Source organism: Pyrgilauda ruficollis, unplaced genomic scaffold (assembly GCF_017590135.1).
Source record: "Pyrgilauda ruficollis isolate IOZ18807 unplaced genomic scaffold, ASM1759013v1 scaffold105, whole genome shotgun sequence".
Classification (NCBI taxonomy): domain Eukaryota; kingdom Metazoa; phylum Chordata; class Aves; order Passeriformes; family Passeridae; genus Pyrgilauda; species Pyrgilauda ruficollis.
Window position 1 is genome coordinate 1,682,127 of NW_024508656.1, and position 20,777 is coordinate 1,702,903.

Here is a 20,777-nt window from a genome sequence, read left to right on the forward strand (position 1 = left end):
GAGGTTATCAGCCACGGCATCAGGAGTGAGATATCAGCCTTGACACCCTCAAGGTTGGGCAAGAGCTGAGCTGGACCAACGGCCAGCCCTGGGGCTCTTGCAAGAGGTGTTGTGTTAAAAGCAGCTGGGCCAGACTGTGCTGAAAGCTCAGGCTCCTTGCAGCACAGAATCCCATTGAGTGTCCCTCTTCCACGCCAGCCCCTGCTGTCATCCTGCCCCTCAGCTCTCTCCACATACCCTGCCCACGGGGCACCAGAAGTGGGATGAGGTGCTGCATTCCCGGCACCCCCACAGCACAAAGGTTTTGATCTTCCCAAAATTTCACCCACGCAGCCCCCCAGGTGCCAGCCCTCCCATTCCCCACATCAGCATGAATATTTTAGCCTGTTTTCCTCAGTTTGGTCCCAAGGAAGGCAAAGCCTGGCTGAGGGACAGGACCCAGCACAGCCGGGGCAGCGTCACACTTGGGAAGGGACAGGACAGAGGGTGGGACAGGGATGGGGACCAGAGGGCTGGCCTGGAGGAGGGACCGGCAGTGGGAGGTGCAGGCTGGGTGCTGTGGAGCCCGCAGCAGTTCCTGCACGGGACTGCCTTGGCATCCCCCTGGAACCTGGAGCGGGGTGGCCCCGGAGCCCACAGGACACTGCCACCGTGCTGCTCTGCCGGACCGGCCCCGGGGGGCTGCCAGAGGTGAGGGACAACCGCGGGGTGGCAGGAGATGGATGGGACAGATTTGGGGACAGTGGGGAAGGGCCAGGACTGGGACAGTCCATGCTCACTGTGCCAGCTGGGCGTGGGATTTTAGGCATAGGGATGGTGCCCACCTGCCTGTCAAGTGTCACTGCCCATGCCCTGCACTGCCCCAAAGGGCCACACCACAACATGGTGCCCGGCATGGCCCCAGAGCCCCAGGAACGGGGAGGTCTCAGGAGCCATCTCCTCAGTGGAGAAGCCCCAGGCAGGGCAGGCACAGGGCAGAGCCAGCTGCAGATCCCTCAGGGCGATACAGGCATGAAAAAAAGGAAAATTGCCCCATTTCGGCCCCAGCTGCTGGTCAGATGTGGCCCCAGCCCTCTAACCCTGGGGCACAGACACCCAGCCCACATCGCTGTGGGACATCGCTGCCCTGTCTTTTCTGTGTGGGACATCGCTGCCCTGCCCTGCCTTTTCTGTCGGTCCTACACAGCCTGACAGCCGCCCTGTCCCCCTGTCCTGCTCCCGTGTCCCAGCCCCTGCTGTGGCTGTCCCTCCTCCTCGCTGACAGCGTCCCCCACGTGCTCGCGGGGACACCGCAGCCTCCCAGGGCACTTCCCCCTGGCACCCACGCAGCCCTTGCCTGGGCAGGCGGGGCTGGGCAGCGGGGCTGTGCCCGTGCTGGGCACGGGGGCTCAGCCCGGCTCTCCCGGGCCGCCTTTGGGACGCGGCTGCTGCGGGAGGGGGCAGGGGATGCGTGGGAGCGTGCAGGCAGCAGGAAGGAAGCCTGCGCCGAACAATAGAGGGAAATGGAGGAACTGGAAAAAGACCCAGTGGCAGCACAGTCAGCACAGATGGTTTAGTGCGGAGCTGCGTGATTCATGGGAAAAAGGCCCTCAGCAGGCTCTGTCCCGGGCTGTGCTGGCGAATCATCTCGGGCTGAGCGTCCCTGGTGGCAGCCGAGCCTGGCCGTGCCTTCGCGGCGATGTGCGGGCCTGGCAGAGGGGGTCCGGCCCGGCCGGGGGTGGGTGGGTGGGTGGGAGGCTGTCCCCCCTCTGTTTGCCCGTGAGTCATGCTGACCTCTCCCATGCCCTCGCCAGCAGTGAGAGAGAGAGATTATGGTCTGGCCCTTCCGGCCGCAGAGCCCTCCCCGAGCTGGCCGGCACAGGAGCTCATCGTCCCCTGGGAGGGCCCCGCCGCTCCCCCCGTTATCTGCCCGGGACACCCCCGCGGCTGCGCGGCTCTGCCCGCCCGCCGGCCCTGCGGAGCCCGGCGCGTCCCGGCGCTCGCATCTGCCCCACCGCCCGCTCCCGTGAGCCCCCGGAGCCTCGGTTCCTGCCCGGGCTCGGGTCACGGCCCCGCCGACAAAGCGGGGCCAGGATCCGGCTCCGGCAGCCTCGGGGAGCGCTGCAGAGGCTGGGGCTGGGGAACAACAGGATGCCGGCTCCCGGAGCTGGGAGGTAAGCGGCTGCGGGAACAGCAGCGAGGTGTGGGGACCTCCGGGAGCATCCCGCGCTTCCACTCGCGGTGTCCGCGCCCTTCACGGCAGCTGAACCCACCCCCTTCCCTTCCTGCCGCCTCCTCAGCCCTTCTCTCCCCTCCTCGCACAGATGATGGGCTGAGCATCCGTCCCGGAGGCACCCCAGGGCCATGAGCTCCCCGTGCGGCCCTGACTCGGATATTGCAGACTGGCTGGCCACCATCCACTTGGAGAGGTACCGGGATGTCTTCAAGCAGCACGGATACCATGTGGCCAGAGATGCCACCTTGCTGGACAGCCACCACCTGCAGCAGATCGGCATCACCGCCACCGGGCACCGCAAGCGCATCCTCACCCTGGCGCAGCAGACGCGGATGCTGAGCCAATCCCGGGGCAGACCTGTGGCAGGAGACACGCGTTCCCGAGGCACGGAGGTGCTGGATGCCCCCCAGGAGGGCAAGGATGCCATGAGAGCAGAGCCGGGAGGGACCAGTGACGCCTTTGGGACGCAGCAGCGTGTCACCGTGCCCAGCCAGGCACCTCCTGGAGACAAGGACGCTGCTCCTCCCGCCCTGAAGCCGGTTCCCAAGCCGAGGACGGTTTTCCCTCGCTCAAAGCCGGAGCAGGGATTAGTGCCCGTGCCCCCGGCACGCTCCACGGTGCCAGCGCACGGCCCGGGCAGCGAGAGGGCACCAGCAGCCTTTGTGGTACTAGAGGGGTTTGTGCCGGGGGAGAGCTCCACGGATTTGGAGAGCCCGGAGCCCGGCGCTGCTCCAGGGGCAGCCGTGGCCATGGGTGCGATAGCGTCCCGGCTGCGAGGGCGGGACAGCGCTCGGGAGGAGACACGGCCGTCCCCGAGTCACGGACAAGCCCTGGAGACACCGGAGAAATGCCCCCCGTCCGTCCCGTGCGTCCCCCCGCGGCACAGACACAGGGGCCTGGCAGCCGAGCCCAGCCCTGGCAGTGCCCAGGAAGGTCTCCCCGGCCCCAGCGCCGCCCCGGCCAGGAGAGAGCCCTCGCCGTGCCCCAGGGCAGCCTCGTCGCAGCCGGGCCCGGGGCAGCCCCGGCTGGAGATGGTGTCCAACGTCATCTACGAAGGACTCGAGCGCCCGGCAGCGCCCGCGGAGGAGCCGGGAGGGGAGGACGGGCCCCGGGGGGAGGGGGTCCCTCAGCCCCCCGCTCCGTCCCCGCAGGAGCACGCCCGGCCGGAGGACAGGTCTGAGTAAGCCGATGTTTTCTCTCAGCCCTGGGAGCCCAGGGGGCCAGAGCAGGCAAAGAGGAGGGTCCAGAGAGCCCCTCAGCCTCGGGACCCACCCCAGAGCTGGCCCTGCCTGCCTCCAGGTGCTGACGAGCCCCTGTCACCACCCTGCCCGTGCCTTCCCGGAGCTCTGGTACGGCAGCTGGGATCCCTCGGAGATGACAGGACGGCCCTGGGCCCCCGATGGCTCCTTCTGGATGCAGGGAGGGGCTGCTGCCCTTTCTCTGTCCCTCTGCCAGCAGGGCTGGGGGTCCCCAGCATGCTGAGGGGGTGGCTGAGTGAAGTTCTGGGGCTGCCTCCTGCTAGGAACGAGGTGGGAGATGTCAGAGGGGTGAGATGCTGCGGTGGGAAATGCCCCACAGCCCCAGAAAACATCCCAGCAGTGCCAGGGGTGGGAAGAGAAGGGAGAAAGGAGGGCACCGGGAGCAGGGAGGGGATGCTGCACATTCCAGGGGACAAAGCCAGGCTCGGGAGCAGCGTCCAGCAGTTCCTGCCCAGCCAGACCGGACAGCACAGAGTCCAGTGCAGCCACAGTAACCCTGTCCTGTTTTCCTGCAGTCCTGGCTGGCCCGGCGGGGCCCTGCCCCCCATCCCACAGAGACCCACCGGCAAGCCAGGTGAGAGCCCTCGGGGCACAGCAGGGACCTCCAGTGTCCCCGGGAAGGGGGAGAGGGGATCACCCACACCCCCTGCCTGTCCTCCGGCCCTGCCCCTGCTCCTGCTTGCTCAGGGACCGGGGTGATCCATTCCAGGCAGAGCTCAGCCCCACCTGTGTCACTGTGTCACACGCCCTGGGTGTTGGGGGGCACTGTGGTGGGCTAGGGGGTCCCTCTCAAGGGCTGGGAGTCCTGGCTGCTCTCGTCCTCCTCACCACTGATGCCTTTCCCTCCCCTCTCTGCCCACAGAGGGGAATGATCCGCCCATCACCCCCTACAGCGAGACCGTCTTTGGCCATGCGGCCCTGCCCCGGGAGCCAAAGGTGAGGGGACACTGTGGGGGTGGTGGCTGTCCCTTGCTGTCACTCTGCATCCCACCAGCTGCTGCAGAGTTGGGAGCTGCAGCTGGTGAGGCCACAGAGCCCGGCAGTGCCTAGGGAAGGTTCTCCCCCCAGAGGGTGCTGGCACTGCCCAGGCTGCCCTGGGAATGGGCACGGCCCGGGGCTGCCAGAGCTCCAGGAGCCTTTGGACAGCGCTGCCAGGGATGGACAGGGGGGATTGTTGTGGGTCTGTGCAGGGCCAGGAGCTGGACTGGATGTGTCCCTTCCAGCTCAGGAGATTCTGTGATTTTGGGTTAGGGTCACAGGCTGAGCCCCTGCACTGTGGGCCAGGCAGGCTCAGGGGGTCTGGACAGGGCACAGGGGACGGGAGATGTGACCATTCTCACTTCCCAGGGTGTTGGCATCTCCTCTGAGCAGAGCTACGAGGCCGTGTCCGAGCTGGAGCTGGAGCGGGAAGGCTGCAGGTAGGGATCAGCTCCTCGGGGCCACAGGGGCTGGGCTGGGTGTCAGGGGACAGGGCACAGCCCTGGGGACAGCCTGAGAGGGGATGGGGGTTTTACCCCACGGCAGAGCTGATCAGGAGCCTCTGGGATGATGTCAGCAGACGAGCTGACGGGTTTGGAGATGAGAAGGAGCTCTGCTGGTGGGTGGCCCTTGGGGGACAGTGCTTGGCAAGAGATTTCTGAGGGCACAGCTGGGGCAGCACCAGTGGCACTGCACACCTGTACATCCAGAGGAACCTGGGAATGGGGAAACACCATGGGAAATGGGGATTACTCAGAAATTAGCTGGCTCCAAGCTCCGGATTAGGGGCTGTGCAATCCCTGAAGGCCCCAGCAGCATCAGATCAGCATCTGCTGCTCAGTCACTCTGTGGTGGTGGACAGTGAAATTGTGAGGGGCACCTTTAAAACACTTTTGAAATGTACTTTCCATAACTCCTGATAGCATCTCAGAAAGAGGAAGGAAAGCTGCTCTTCCCATTTCAGATGGGGAGGGTTCCTTTTCCTGTGTTGCTTAGAGAGGAGGAGGTGAGCTGCAGCTCTGTGGCCTTCAGCCCTGCTGTGGCCAGTGCATGTCCATGTCCTGCCTTTCTGCCCAGTGTGGGGACACTCCCTGTGCCTCTTGTGCCCTGGGTGTGTGGCACCACGGTGGCACCTGAGCATGTGGCACAGATCACAGCCACGGATGGGGAACTTCAAATACCTGAGAACTGCAGTTTTGTAAACAGAAATACTGAAATCTCCTGTGGAGCCTCTGGATCAGCTCAGAGAGGAGCTGGGCACTGACCTGTCTGCATCCAGTGGCTTCCAGGGAGTTGGGATCCAGAACATCCCAAGGGAACTGGCCAGGCACTCGCAGCTGTGGCATTTTGCAGCTGGCCTTGCTGAGAAGAGGCAGGATGTGACCATCAGCCGTGTCAGGGACAGCAGTTCACAGGCTTTTTCTCCCAGCCCAAGCAGGGCTGGGGTGTGGAGAGTGGAACAGGAGACAGAAAAGCTCTGAGAACCTTTTGCAGAGTGCTCACAGACTCCATCATCCAGCTGCTCCAGCGCTTTCCTCCCACCCCAGCCGCACTGGTCCCCCCACATTCACTGGAACAGAGCTGTGGGATCCTGCTCAGCTGCTGGGGAGCTGCTGGCCAGCCCTGGCCCCAGCTCTGCTGCCTCTGTGGGACCTCCTGACCCGGCCCCCCCCTGCAGCCCTGGTGTTTCTCCAGTCCTCATCCTTGTGTCACTGGGAATGACCAGGTGTCCTCTGCAGCCCACCAATCCACTTGTCATGGGAAATATTTCCCAGTCCCAAAATTCAGAGAGGCCCTTCTGGCCCTTTTCCTACCTGTGGCAATAACTGCTCTTGCCTGTCCTTGGGGAGCTTTGTCTGGCCCACGCCACTCTCTGGCTTGGGGTGTGGCAGTGGAGTGTCAGGGGTGAGCAGAACCCCTCACCAGCAAGAAAATATCCTCAGAAAGAGGAAAAGGAATGTAAAATTCCTGCAAACTGTGAGCTGGGTCTCTGAGGCTGCAGCAGGTGGGATTTACCTGGCTGAGTCTGAGCACCTGCATCCACGCTGGTGATGCTCAGCCCCCTGAAATGCTGGGGCCCTGCTGCAGCCATCGGTCTCAGCAGATCAGAGAGGTGGCACAGCAGTGTCCTGGTCACCCCATGGAGCTCAGGGGACTGGCTCAGACTCACCAGGCATCGTGGGTGGGCTTTGCTTGCCCCTGCCAGATGCTCAGTGCCCTCTGTCTCTTTACAGCTTCATTGACTGTAAGTCCCAGCTCACGAAGGGGCTGCCATGGATTTTTCCTGTTTTTCTCTTGCCCTGACCCATTCCGTGGCTCTGCCTCCCACTCAACCCTGGCACTCAAGGCTGCTGTCTGCCTGTGACTCAAGAGTCCTCCAGCCACACCGTTCCCTGTCCAGTCCTTCCTGAAGCATCTGCAGACAAGGCTGGGATTCCAGCCAGATGAGTCACCCTGCCAAGGCTCTGTTGTGCTAATTAAACAGCGATTTTCCTTGTGCTCTGAGCCTCGAGGCCAGCCAGGGCCGTTTCTTGTCTTTCCTGGAGCCACACAGGCAGTTTTCCCTCTCCATCCTCTCCTCAGCCCGACACTACCCCACTTCTCTGAGCAGACCCCAGCTGGGATGGCTCCAGCCCAGCACCTTTCCTGGCAGATTTTGGGATGCTCCTGTCCCACGTAGATCAGGGATATCTGATGTCCCATGGCCTCAGAAGGTGCCTGTCCAGGGCCTGTCCTAGGATGAGGCAGTGCCCAAATCCAAGTGTTGGGAGAGTTTAGGAGTGTTTGGGGTCCTTCTTGTCCTGAAGCTTCTCATGAACTTACACTGGAGACACTTTCTCACATTCTGTTCTCCAAAAATGTCTCCATCTCCAAGGAGGATTCCCACAGCTCACCTGCTCCTCTCCCACGTGCTTCTGCACCTTGCTCCTTTCTTTGTCTGATGTCACCCAGCTCCTGAGGCTGAAGCAGTGATGGCCAAGAGAGTCCTCTCATTTCTCCTCATGACCCCGCCCCATCACCCACCCTGTCTCCTGGAAATGCCGAGTTTGCTAGGTGTTCCTCAGACAGAAGCTGGGACAAGTCTTGGATCATCCTTGTTGCCTTTTTAGGAGCCTTCTCTTTGCCCTGGCATTGGATTCCTCAGGGGAATTTGGCATGGATGCTCTCCTATGGGTGCTGGGGTGTCCCAGTTGCGACCACTGTCTTCCTGCTCATCACCATTGCACCTGGGCAGGCCCCCTGTGAGCTCCTGGGACTGTCAGACATTTTCCAGCACATTTCCTTTCCAGGGAAAGAAAAATGCCTGGCTGAGAGGGCTGATGGGAAGGGGCAGGCTTTGCAGTTTATTTTTATAATTTCCTTTTATTGTTATGGGCTGGAGCACCCCAGCAGGGCTGGCTGGGGGTTTGGCATGGCTTCCCAAGGAAAGGAGGTGGATGCAGGAGTTCCACCAGCCCAGCAGGCACAAAGGTGTCACGGCAGGAGTTTCACAGTGCTGGGAATGTTGGAGGGGCAGTGGGAGGGAGCAGCTGGGGTGGGTGTGCAGCAGAGAGCAGGATTTAGGATTGGGGATCTGCCTGGTTTTGTTTCGCTGCCTGTGAAGGGGGAAGGAGGTGATGCCAGGGGTTTGGAGACATGTGGTGGTGACCCCTGTGACATTCCCCAAAGCAGGGAAGCCCCAGCCTTAGGGCCATCACGTAGGACTGGCTGAGCCACAGGCTGCTGGTGGCCACGGGGCTCCTGAGCACTCCCAGAGATGCAAACCCCAACATCCCCGGGTGCCCCACATGGGTCAGGCTGAGGCCAGGAGCAGTGCCGTCCCCAGACAGGGTGGCATTGCCCAGGACCGTGCTGTGCTGCCCAGCTCCCTCCCAGCCCCTTCTGCCGCAGGACGAGCAGCGAGTGCAGCAGCGAGGGCCGGAGCGAGGACGAGGAGAGCCGGAGCCGGCTCATCGAGCGCATCGCCCACAACGACACCGAGGGATATTCCACCGTGGAGGCGCCGCGCGCCGAGGGCGCCCCGTTCAGCCTGCCCGCCCACCTGTACCCCGACGAGCTCCTGGACGACCTCACCATCTCCCCATACGCCAGCTTCACGTCGCTGTCCGAGCCCCGGCCCACCATGCTCAGCGGCTGGCTGGACAAGCTGTCCCCACAGGGGTACGTGGGGCAGGCGTGGAACCACAGCAGGCTTTGGGTTGGGAGAGACCTTAAGATCATCTCATTCCACACCATGCCATGGACAGGGACACCTTGCACTATCCCTGCTTGCTCCAAACCCCATTCAACTGGCCTGGAGCACTTCTAGGGATGGGGCAGCCCCCGTAGGTAAAGCCCCCTTGGGCAAGGCGAGGTGGTTGCTCTGGTCACTGTGCTCCCCTTGGAAGAGGAACCTCTTGGGTGCCGCAGCTGTGCTGCAAGACCCTCTGTGCAGCTGTGCCTGGGAGGAGGAAGGGTCTATGAGGGGCAATCATCCCCTTCCCAACAGCTTTTCTACCACCCCAACAGGAACTATGTCTTCCAGAGGCGCTACGTCCGTTTCGATGGGAAGAACCTGATGTACTTCAGCAGTGAGAAGGTACCACGGGGCACAGTGGGGCAGGGTGGGGAGGCTGAACCTTGACACCACCTGGGCAGCTGCCACATCCCCTTGGCCTCTTGTCCTTCTGGAAGGAGCCAGCAGTGCTCTGCCATAACCAGGGTGGAGCAGCTGATCCCTGGCAGGCTCCCAGCACAGCCTCAGCCTTAGGGAGCCCAGGATAGCAAGGGTCCCTCTGCCAACAGAGAGCAGGAAAGGGGAGGTCCTGCTGGAAACAGGGTCCCAGCCATAGATCCACCCCTTCCTGAATCCCCAGCACCCATCTGGCTGCTGGTGCCCGCAGGCTGTGCTGTGAGGCAGCACCAGCAGAGCACCCAGGGGATGTGGAGGATGTGCCAGGTCATAGAGGTGCCCTGGGGGAAGGGCAAAGGGGGTAACTCCACCTGGGGCTCATTCCAGGAGCCCTATCCCAAAGGAGTGATCCCACTGTCTGTGATTGAAATGGCTCGTTCCACCAAGGACAACAAGTTCCAGGTCATCACCAGCCATCGGATCTTTGTCTTCCGCGCTGAGAACGAGGGTGAGTGAAAACCTGAGCCAGGGCCCACCAGCCCTAAGGAACCATCCCTGCCTCCCTTCTCCAGGCAGAGCATCCCGCAGGTAGCTCTGACCCTATCCCCAAAACATCCCCTGCCTGCCTTCTGGGTGCTCTGCTCCATGCCAGGGCTGTTGGGAAGGGCTCAGCCCTGCTCCCTCATGCCTGGTCCCCAGCCCAGAGGAATGAGTGGTGCTCCACGCTGCAGAAGAAGGTGATGGAGCAGCGCCTGGTGGGGTCCCGGCCCCGGCCTGCCAACACTGCCCACTGCCAGAAGTCAGGAACCCTGGAGCTGAAGGGCCAGAAGTCCAAGGTTTTCGCGGCCCTGAGCCTGCCTGAGATGTGGCTGTACAAGAGTGAGCAGGTTTGTGCCCCGACCCCCACCTGGGATGAGAGGGATGGAGGGAGCTGAGCCAGGGCTGGTGCCAAAGGGAGAGCAAAGAGGAAATGGGTGGGCAGGAAAAAGGGAATGGCAGAGCAAGAAGCTGGAGATCCTGCTCAGGGCAGCAGTGATGGGTAACAGGAGTGGACCCCCCTCCCAGTCTTCTCACTGTCACCAAATCATCATCATCTCCACCAGGCATTTTGGTCTTGGTCACACCAGGCATCCCAACCCATCCCAGGGCAGCTGGATCAATGGCCATGGAATCAGCAGCAAACACACCTGCTGCAAGGGGCACTCACAGTGACAGCTGGTCTCTGTCACCTCCCATGCTGCTGCTGCTGCCCACAGAACACCTCACTTCCTTCCTGCTGAATTTTCTTAGCACCCCCATTTTTATTTCCATCACCTCACTTCCAGGTGCCTGATGTGCACTAAGCAGCATCAGCTCTGAGGAGTTGGGTCAGGTTGATGTTTGTTTTATGAGTGTCCCTGACTCGAATCCCCAGAAGAAAGGGACCTGGGTAGCCACATTTCAGGGGCTGTGGGCAGAAGCTGCCTTTCATTTGAAGGTATTTTCAGGGTGCTTTATGGCAGATGAGACGTGGCTGAGAGAGCGGCAGGGGCTTGTCTGGGCAAAGCAGGGATGGGATGCTGGGGGTGCCGTGGCTGCAGCCCCAACACCACAGGCATGCCCAGGGTGGTGCCCAGCAGAACCAAGAGCCCTGTCACCCTGAATTGCAGTTCTTCAAAATGGGCATTGCCATGTGCTTCATCGAGATGCGCGGCTCCACCATCCGCGAGGCCAAGAGCCGCGGCTTCGAGCTCATCACCCCCTCCAAAACGTTCAGGTATGCTGGCATCCGAGGGGGATGAGCAGGGAGGAGCAGCCTGGAGCTGGACTGGGTGCTGGTGGCTGCAGCCCCCTGAGCTCCAGCTGGGCTGGTTTTCCCAGCTTCGTGGCAGAGTCGGAGCGAGAGAAGCGGGAGTGGATGGAGGCGCTGCAGGAGGCCATCGCTGAGATGCTCTATGACTACGAGGTGGCAGAGAAGATCTGGTCCAACAAAGCCAACAAATACTGTGCTGATTGCTGGGCTCAGAGTCCTGACTGGGCATCCATCAACCTGTGTGTGGTCATCTGCAAGCAGTGTGCAGGTGAGAAAACTCCTGGGAGGCACAGGGGCATCCTCGGGGTGTGGGCTGGGCTGGCCTGGCCTGGGCAGGCATGGTGCTGCCTGGGGTGTGGGCATAATTTGGGGCTCAGTTCCCCAGCAGGTGGGGGTGCTGACTCTCCTGCTCCTTGCAGGGCAGCACCGCAGTCTGGGTTCCAACATTTCCAAGGTGCAAAGCCTGAAGCTGGACACCAGCGTCTGGTCCAACGAAATTGTGCAGGTGAGGCACTCGGGGGTGCAATGAAATTGTGCAGGTGAGGCACTCAGACATGGTGTGCTCAGGGGCCAGGCTGCTCCTGGCAGCGCAGCAGCCCCATGGTCTCCCTCAGGATGCAGGAACATTGGGAATCCTGCTCCTCCTGCTGACCCCGGAGCTCACCATGACCATGGGACTCTCCCACAGCTCTTCATCGTGCTGGGAAATGACCGAGCCAACCGGTTCTGGGCCGCTCGGCTCCCCGCCACCGAGGCCATCACCCCGGACAGCGGCGCCGAGCAGAGACGGGAATTCATCACCCGCAAGTACCGGGAGGGACGGTACCGCCTGCCCCACCCCCACTACGCCACTCAGGAGGAGGTGCTCCAGGTAAGGGACACCTCCAGGTGCTGGCACCTCAGACCAGGAGCTCTGGGGTGGCTCCCAGCAACTCCTGCCTGGCTGCGTGTGCTCACTCCCTCATGCCAGGCAGATTTTGGGAGGTTGTGCCCTGGTTTGGATGCCTTGGAGCAGCCCTGGGAGGGAGCTGGGGTCTCCATGAGCCAGGGCAGGGTCTCTAAATGTGCCTGTTTCACTCCAGGCCCTGTGCTCTGCAGTGGCAGGACCAGCCCTGCTCAAGACCATCCTGCAGTTCTTCTCATCCTCGGAGGCTGCTCTGGCCTCTGATCCTGCTGCCAGTGAGGCGGCCCCGGGGGCCGACCTTTGGTGGGGACCAGAGAGCAAAAGGCGCAGGAACCTTTCAGGTAAAGAGGACCCTTGAGCCCCATCTAGCTGTGGTGGAGAAAATTCCTGTTTGCTGCTGGCCCTGCCCCTCCTAGCACGGCCCAAGGCTGGGGACACTCAGGGTGTCAGGTGTGTGGCTCCCTGGGGGACCTGCCCTGTTGAAGGATTCCTCTGGAATCTCTGATTAGCGGGTTCCTCTGGAGTCCCTTTTCAGAGAACCCCATGCCTGCACACCCCGTTGCCTATACCTGCATGAGGGGGATCTCCCTCTGGTACCCACAATTTGGTGGGTGCCTGCTGTCCCCCCAACCCTCTGTACTGTGTCCCACAGGGAGCCCCCACGCACGGGACCCAGGTCCAGAGGGCGTCTACAACGAGATCACCCAGCCAGTGACACACAGCGGGTACCTGTACCGGGCCACAGCGCCCCCGAAGCTCCCAGGGGCGCGGAAGTGCAAAGAGGGTGTGTGTGGGCAGAGTGGGAGGGCAGCCAGAGGGTGTCCACCCCAGTGCCACTGACCCCCTGTTCCTGCAGACTTCCAGCGCACGTGGTGCTCCTTGGAGAGAGCCCTGCTCTTCTTTGAGACTGAGAAATGCACTGAGCCCCTGGGCCACATTGACAGCGGAGATCTCATCTCCCTGGGGGTCAACAGAGCCCACCAGACACTGACCAGCCCTGGCCCTACTGAAAGGTACCCCTGGCTGTGCCCCCAGTCATGCCCAGAAAGCTGGGGGCACACAGACAGCAGGGCTGGGCTCCTTGCTTGGTGCAGTTGCTGCTCTGGCTCTGGGGGCAGGGACAGATTTGCCCTCATGGCTAGTTCATCCTCTGCAGGTTTCGCTTCACCCTTGAGCTCTTCCTCACGGGGGAAAAAGTGCAGCAGCTGGGAACTGACGGGCCCGAAACACTGCAAGCCTGGGCCAGTGCCATCGGCAAGGTGAGCCAGCCCCAGCGTGTCCCCAGACTGTCCCTGCTTCCCTACTGTGATTCCTCACAGCTCCCCATGCTCTTCATGCACTGTGGGAAGCACTCTCCTCCCTTTCCAGGGCTCTTAGCCTACCTGGTGAGCTGCCCCCATCCTCATGGGGGTCAGCCCTCGGAGGTGTCTTCACCCCGCTCATCTCCTGTTCCATCCCACAGTGGTTCACCCCCGTGAGCTGTCACTGCCTGCTGGGCTACGAGTTCCAGCGCGTGGGCCAGCTGCGCTACAAGTGCATGCTGAACCCCGAGCGCTGGCAGCGGGCCTTCTTCATCCTGCAGAAAAGCCACCTCTTCATCTGCCCCGCCGAGGAGGACGGGGCCGAGGACAGCATCAACCTGCGGCGGCTGCAGGAGCTCAGTGAGTGCCGTGAGCTCACAGGGCCCGGGACAGGCTCTGCAGGGTGGCCCCGCGTGGCTCTGCCCGCTCAGCTTCTCACCCCAATGCAGGTCTGGTTCCCCCCACTGACACCCCGGAGAAGAAGGAGCTGCTGGTCCTGGTGGAGATGGGGAGGTGAGTCCTGGCCGTGGGGATGATGGGGAATGAGCCAAGCAACCTCGGCTTGCTGCCCAGGGCAAAGGGACTTCGGGATGTGTTGGGACTCGGATGTTTATTATTTGTTATCTATGTTACAGTCTCACAAACCCTGAGTTCTACAGCCTTTCACTCTAACAAACTAAAAATGGAGTCCTGTCTCTCTCTCTACAAGACCTTTTAAGGATAAACTATCCAATTAAGAAATGACACCTAATTTATTTTACTTTTAACCAAATAACCAACCACCCGTGGCCCGCAGTGTGGACTTTTGTATCCAATTACACAAAACCACCCAAGCCCATGGAGAAGAAGGTGAAGAAGGACCAGCCTCTGCCCTAAAACCTCCATCTTGCTTTATATATATTACTATATTCTAAAAGGTTAAACTCTAAGATTTCCACTGTGTGATATTACACACTTCTATTTAAACTTCACACCTACAATCCCAGTTCTATCATTCCATTATGGAAGCCTTCTCCATGGCCTCAGGTCAATGCAGTGTTCTCTTGGGGGTCAGTGCCTGTCAGCACAGAAATTCTAAAATTCTCGGTAGCCAGGGTTCCCACAGAGGTGAACCCTGTGGGAATCCCATGATTTGGGATCATGCCGATGCTGATCCTAAATCCTTGGTGGGGAATTTACAGGGACAGCAGGGCTGTGACCGAGAGCCTTGCAGAGGTGTTTTGGTGGGGTAGAGGGTCCCTCAGCTCAGCCTGGCTGGCCCTCGCTCCCTGTCACAGGCAGGAGGGATAACCTGCCCCTGGGACAACCCTCATTCCCTCTTTTCTGCCCTTGTTGTTCTCAGGACGTTTTACCTGCAGGGCTTGTCGCGGGCGGACTCGGCAGCGTGGTACGGTGACATCCAGGCATCGGCAGGGGGCCGGGGCAACGCTCTGAGGGACCAGCAGCTGAGCCGGGGGGACATCCCCATCATCGTGGACTCCTGCATCGCCTTCATCACCCAGTACGGTGAGCCCAGCACCCCCAGCACCCTCCAACACCTTGGGGTGGCCAGCAGATCCAGGCGGGAGGCACTGCTGCGGGGCCACCAGCTCCATGAGGGATTCTCTGAGCAGGATCCGGCCCCTGTGACCTCGTGTCCCTGTCCCAGGGCTGCGGCACGAGGGGATTTACCGCAAGAACGGAGCCAAGTCCCGGATCAAGGTACTGATGGAGGAGTTCCGGCGGGACGCTCGCAACGTCAAGCTGCGCATCAGCGACAACTTCATCGAGGATGTCACTGACGTGCTGAAGAGGTTCTTCCGGGAGCTGGAAGATCCCATCTTCACCCTGGAGCTGCACCCCCAGTGGAAGGAGGCTGCAGGTACCTCCTTCACCCAGCCCTGCTCCATGCTGGGTTCCCTGGAGTCAGCGTTCCTCTGGAAGGTTCCTGGTGCCAGCCTTGGTGCCGTGTCACCTCTGGATCTGCTGGGTTCAGCCAGGATCTGATTTTCCTCCCTCCAGAGATCTCCTCGAAGCCGCAGCGCTTGGAGCGGTACAAGGAGCTCATCCACCGCCTGCCTCGCCTCAACCACAAGACCCTGGCTGCGCTCATCGGGCACCTCTACCGGTCAGTGGGGCCCCTCAGTCAGGGTCCCCAGGCCCAGCCAGCCCTGTGCGGTCTCCCTGCTGCCCAGGGAGTGCTGGCTCCTGTCCTTAAGAGACAGGGAGGGCCCATGCCCTGCTCCACCCACACAGCTGGTGCTGGGACATCTTGGACATTCCCAAAGTCATCCTGCAGCAAGGGGGAGCAACAGGAGGTTTGGGAGTAGGGGACACCACCCTGTAGGATGTAAATGTCATCCAGTGCCCCAAAAAACCAGAAAACACTCAATTCCCATTGTGAGTCAGAGCCTGAGGTAGTGCCATTGTCTGGTTTGATGTCAGAGAGTTCTCAAAACAGGAACTGCCCAGTTGAAAGTTCCCACTGCTGAGGGGCTGGGGACATCCAAGCTGTTTATATGAGGCAAAGGAGGGTGGCTGGGGCTGAAACCCCACCCTGAGCGGGACCACCTCCTCACTTCTGTGCTCCTTGTGCCAGGGTGCAGAAATGTGCAGACCTCAACCAGATGAGCACCAAGAACCTGTCGCTGCTCTTCGCACCCAGCCTCTTCCAGACTGACGGCAAAGGGGAGCACGAGGTCAAGGTGATGGAAGATCTCATCGACAACTATGTCAGCATCTTCAATGTAAGCAGGGGCCTGCAGCCCCCTCCATGCTGAGTCTGATCCAGACCCCTTGGATCCCCCCATAGCGCCCACCTCTGCCTCCCCCTGCATCCCTCCACCCTGGCCCTGTATCCTGAAGCCAGATCCCACTCCATGGTGGATCCCACTCCACACTGACCCTGTCACCCTTCCTCTGGCAGATTGATGAGGATCAAGTATCTCAGATGGATCTGGAGAACAGCCTGATCACCACTTGGAAGGACACCCAGGTACTGGGAATGTGCTTGTTGGCCCCCACCACATCAGGGACCCCTGGGCTGGGGGAACTGGCTGGAGGATGGAGATATTCCCAGCTGCCCGCCCTGGGTACCCACTGTCCCATATCCACATTTGGGAAAGGATACTGCCCCTCTTATCTCCCCTGTCCCCATCACCCTGAGGCTCCTGCCTGGGGGAGGAACAGCCCCAGTTTCCCAGGACACCATCTCCAGCCCTGGGAAGGTGGGATGTGCTCAGCACCCACACCAACATCTCACCAATGCTACCTGCTCTCCCTGCAGCTCTCCCAGGCAGGGGACCTCATCATCGAGGTGTACCTGGAGCAGAAGGTGCCCGACTGCTGCGTCACCCTGAAGGTGAGTCCCAAAGCAGGGCTGTGCCAGAGCACGTGGGGAGGGAGGCAGCTCCTGGCGCCCCGGGACCCATCCTGCACCACCCGCTGCAGCTCCCCTTGTGTCCGGCCCCAGGTGTCCCCCACGATGACAGCAGAGGAACTGACCAATCATGTGCTGGAGATGCGCAACGTGGCCGCCAGCCTGGACATCTGGCTGACCTTCGAGGCGCTGGAGAACGGGGAGCTGGGTGAGCATGGGGGGATCGCCCAGGGGGATGCTTCTGCCATGGCCAGGCTGGTGAGGGGCAGGTGTGGGGGACAGGGGATGGCTTTTTGGTGGTGGCACAGGGGACAGGAACTGGCACAGGAAAGGGGACACAGTAGTGAGAGTGTCCCTGTGTCCCCAGAGCGGCCCCTGCACCCCAAGGAGAAGGTGCTGGAGCAGGCCTTGCAGTGGTGCAAGCTCCCGGAGCCCAGCGCTGCATACCTGCTGGTGAGGAAGGTGCCCATCGGCGAGGGCAGCTGTCTCTTCACAGGTGAGGCGAGCACAAAGGGACCCAGCCCCTCAGGGTGTCCCCAGAGGGGGACAGCTCTGCCTGAGCTTCCCCTTGCAGCCCTCAGGGGCACATCACTGAGACCCACAGTGGGATTCCCCTGCAATCCCACCCTGCCAGCCCCCTGACCCTTATGTCCCCACACTGGGCAGGTGCCAAGCGTGAGACCCCCAAGTGTGGGCTGCTGAAATGCCGGGAGGAGCCCCCCAAGCTGCTGGGGAACAAGTTTCAGGAGCGTTACTTCGTCATCCGGGACAGGAGGCTGTTGCTGCTCAAGGAGAAGAGGGTAGGGGGGATGCCGTGGGATAGACCTCAGCCCCGGGGATGGGAGGAGGAGCCTGGGGACAGCAGCAGCACAGTGGCGGCTGTTCTCCTGGCAGGGAGGCTGGCATCAAGCCAGGCTGACCTACTGGATGTCCTTTCCCAGAGTGCCAAGCCAGAGCGTGAGTGGCCCCTGGATGCAGCCAAGGTTTACATGGGCATTAGGAAGAAGCTAAAGCCACCAGCTCAGTAAGTGGGACCTTCCCAGCTGTGGCACTGGGGCAGATATCCATCCCTCAGTGCCTGCTCCTGGCACCCAAGCCCAGCTGCTGGAGTACACCTGGACCCAAAGCCTGTGCCCGGGGGGCGAGCTCAGCCCTCTGCCCACTGCCCACAGACCCCAGGCTGTGTCTGAGCTTGGCAGTGCTGCCCTACAGCCTTGTGTTCCTTTCCAGGTGGGGTTTCACACTGACCCTGGACAAGCAGCAGCTGTGAGTACCTTCCCCTGCCATCCTGGGGCTGGGGGAGGTCAAGATCTGTCCTCAGTTTTAGTGGGAGTGGGACAGCCAGGGACAGTGGTACAAGGCCCTGGAGTCAGGGCAGAGCTGGGGCTATTGAGAGGCAGAGCAGTGGAACCACATTGTCCCTGACACAGGATGGCAGCCAGGCTCCAGGGGCCACCCACATCCCTACCACACAGCCTTCCTGCCTCCCCACACACCGCAGCGTGCCTGGATAGTGCTGGGTGCCCAAAAATCTGTGAAAAGCTCCCACCTTGCCCTAAAGTAGCAATTTGGGCATGTAGAGATTTTCAGAGATATGGCCCTGTGGGGTATAGATGAACCTGAGAGCCTCAGGCTCACAGACAAGGTGACAAGGGGACATGGGCCCCACTAGAGATTTTCAGAGATATGGCCCTGTGGGGTATAGATGAACCTGAGAGCCTCAAGGTTCTCAAGCCACAAGGTGACAAGGGGACATGGCCCCCACTCCCTGGCAGCTCCTCCACTATTTGCTCTGCAGGTACCTGGTGTGCTCGGGGCAGGCTGAGCTGTGGGACTGGACCACCAGCATCCTCAAGGCTCAGGTGGGTGCAGGCTGGTGGTGCCACCCACCTGGGCAGGGCTGGGAGGGGGCTGGCAGGGTGTGACCCCCGTACCCACCCTGCCCCTGTGCACAGCACGACGACCTGCGCCCCGTGGTCCTGCGCCGGCGCTCCTCCTCCGACCTCGCCAAGCAGAAATTTGGGACAATGCCGCTGGTGCCTCTGCACGGGGACAGCACTGATGCCACCATGCTCTCTGCCAACCAGACCCTGGTAAAGCCCCTGCATCGCCCCCTGCCCACAGGTGCTCCTGTACCCATCCTGGTCCTTGTACCCGCCCCAGGACCCCGTGCCCACTGCAGGGTTGGAGAGGCTGGCGCACCGATGGGTGCTGTGTGTGCTGTGTGCCATGCTTGTGTCCGTGCCCCTGTCCGTGGCAGCTCTCCGTGCCCGCAGGCTCCTGCACCCTCTGCCCCTCCCCTGCCTGCCCAGGCAGCCGTGGCCCTGCTCCGCGCTCTCCGTGCTCACCCCTGTCCGTCTCCTCTGTTTCTAGCGCCGCCTGCACACGCGAAGGACTTTGTCCATGTTCTTTGTAAGTACCTGCACACCTGGAGCACCTGCTGCTGGCTTTGCACTGTGCCAGGGCTCATCTGCAGCATCCCACGGGCACTCAGAGATGTGCCCACCTTGTGTGGCAGACGAGGGGGTGCCCACTGCTCTGCGTGTTCCCTGCCTGGGGATGTGGGTCCCTGCACGGTCCCAGTGTGGGCAAGCAAGAGCACACCAGTCCAGCCCAGTTCCCAGAGCCTCTGCTGTTGGGCACATGTTGCCTGTAGGGCATCAATGGCAGCAAAGTGAGGAAAGAGGTTTAGGTGTGCCTTGTCAGTAGGTTATTTCCAAAATGGCCACTGGGCTGAACTTCATCTCACCTGGCTCTGTGCTCTGCATGGGATCCACCTGCCCGCCCCACCCCGGAACGCTCTGCCAAGGGGTGCTGGGCTGGTGGCATGGACCATGCCCAGGCAGGGACCAAAACTGCCCCTTCCTCAGCCATGGGGAAGAAAGGGCAGCAGTGCCTGAGCCGAGGGACCTGGTGGAGGGCGGGTCCCCTGCAGGTATCGGCCCCATGGTGAGGGACGAGGATCCCCAGCAGAGCAGGGAGGGCAGGGTGAGGGGGGACAGAGGGGTACAGCTGAGCTGTGTGGGCAGTGCCCCTCACCCTGCCCCCTGCCCTCCCCAGCCCATGAAGATCCACCAGGACTCCCTGGAGGAGCAGCAGGAGAAGGAGGCAGACACTGATCCTGTCTACGAGGAAGTGGGGAACTTCCCCGAGCTGGCGGCGCTGGACCTGGGGCAGGGGCTGCTGGCAGAGCTGGCGGCCGTGCCCCCCGTGGACAGGTCCAAGAAGCCGTCCCCGTTCCCCGAGGAGCCCCCAGGCACCGCCCTGCGCTCCTCACTGCCCGCCAGCCCAGCCCACAAAGTGACAGGTCCCTCTGTCACCAAAGCTGTGTCTCTCGAAAGGGGTTTGAACCTGGAGAGCAACAAAGCTCCAAGCCCAGGGCTCAGACCCACCAAAACGTCCTCTCTGGAGAGGAACGTGGAGCCTTCCCTGGCGCTGGGCAGGGACTGGGAGCAGGCAGCCACCCCAGAGAGCAGTTCCACTGCAGAGACCTCCCTGGAGCTGCCCAGGAAGAGGAGCTTGCAGCCTCCCTCACCCATCAGTGACAAACTGATGCAGGAGCTCAGCAGTGTCATCCTCAAGAAGAGCGATGGCCAACCCGCGGGGCCTGGCCAGCCCGTGACGTGATCGCTGTGCCAAAGGGGTGCCCACCGACCTGGGGGTCAAGTCGTGCCCGGTGGCAGCAATGATGGGTACCCCACACTCCCACATCATGGAACCCCCCACCCTGCTCCTCCTCCTCATCCCAGAGCCAGGCTGGGATGGGGAATCGAAGGGACAAGTGGCGACCAGGATGTTGGGCCGTGGTACCCCCTCGTGGGAGGGCCGGGACTGCTGCCACCCGTGCCCTTGCTCATGGGTGGCACATCTGTCATCGAGCCCAGCACCGAGGGACACAAGTAAAGGGGAAATGAAAGCAGGAACGCGGTGCCCGCATGTTTTGGCAGCATGGCACCGTGCCAGGCAGGGGGCATGGGGTGCCTGCCAGCACGGGGAAACACAGCATGTCCCCTCCAGCACTGGGCCTGCGGGGCAGGGCCAGGACACCCAAGCCATCCCCCCTTCCCTTCTTGCATCCACTGTGGCATATTTTGGGGGGAAAGGGGGAGCAGCAGGAGCAGGGCTGGCCATGTGTGCCTGGTGTTAGTCCTGGCGATGGAGGACAGCCCCTCCTCAGCGAGGGTGTTTGTACCTATTCCTGCTACTGGCAGGGAGAAATAAAGGTTTATTTGTACTCTGGAGGGTTTGGTCACTGCAGGAGGAGCGGTGAGGGATGCCAGGGTCTGGCAGGTGAGGAGATCAGGCTGCCAGGCACCCAGCTGAGGGTCCCATGGGATTGGGCAATGCTAGTTCATCGG

The 20,777-nt window shown here is 61.7% G+C and overlaps 1 protein-coding gene across 4 annotated transcripts; it reads left to right on the plus strand.

Moving 5' to 3' along the window:
- The first annotated feature begins 538 nt into the window (after positions 1-538).
- Positions 539-20,658, plus strand: ARAP3 (ArfGAP with RhoGAP domain, ankyrin repeat and PH domain 3). Of its 4 annotated transcripts, none has more exons than XM_041469879.1 (34): positions 539-690; positions 2,304-3,395; positions 3,990-4,048; positions 4,337-4,410; positions 4,822-4,892; positions 8,344-8,613; positions 8,962-9,031; positions 9,452-9,572; positions 9,764-9,951; positions 10,714-10,820; positions 10,925-11,124; positions 11,276-11,361; positions 11,545-11,727; positions 11,939-12,101; positions 12,413-12,544; positions 12,617-12,773; positions 12,917-13,019; positions 13,223-13,421; positions 13,511-13,574; positions 14,404-14,567; positions 14,710-14,922; positions 15,063-15,168; positions 15,640-15,787; positions 15,967-16,035; positions 16,327-16,401; positions 16,513-16,627; positions 16,787-16,915; positions 17,086-17,219; positions 17,361-17,443; positions 17,650-17,685; positions 18,218-18,281; positions 18,375-18,512; positions 18,793-18,831; positions 19,480-20,658. In XM_041469879.1, exons 2-34 carry the CDS (start codon positions 2,344-2,346, stop codon positions 20,044-20,046), a joined length of 5,379 nt encoding a protein of 1,792 aa, XP_041325813.1. In that variant the 5' UTR covers positions 539-690; positions 2,304-2,343; the 3' UTR covers positions 20,047-20,658. The 4 variants fall into 4 exon arrangements, with proteins under 4 accessions (XP_041325813.1, XP_041325831.1, XP_041325841.1 ...); XM_041469897.1 differs by having other exon boundaries at positions 2,304-3,389; XM_041469888.1 differs by lacking the exon at positions 539-690 and adding an exon at positions 1,947-2,153.
- The last annotated feature ends 119 nt before the right edge of the window (positions 20,659-20,777 follow it).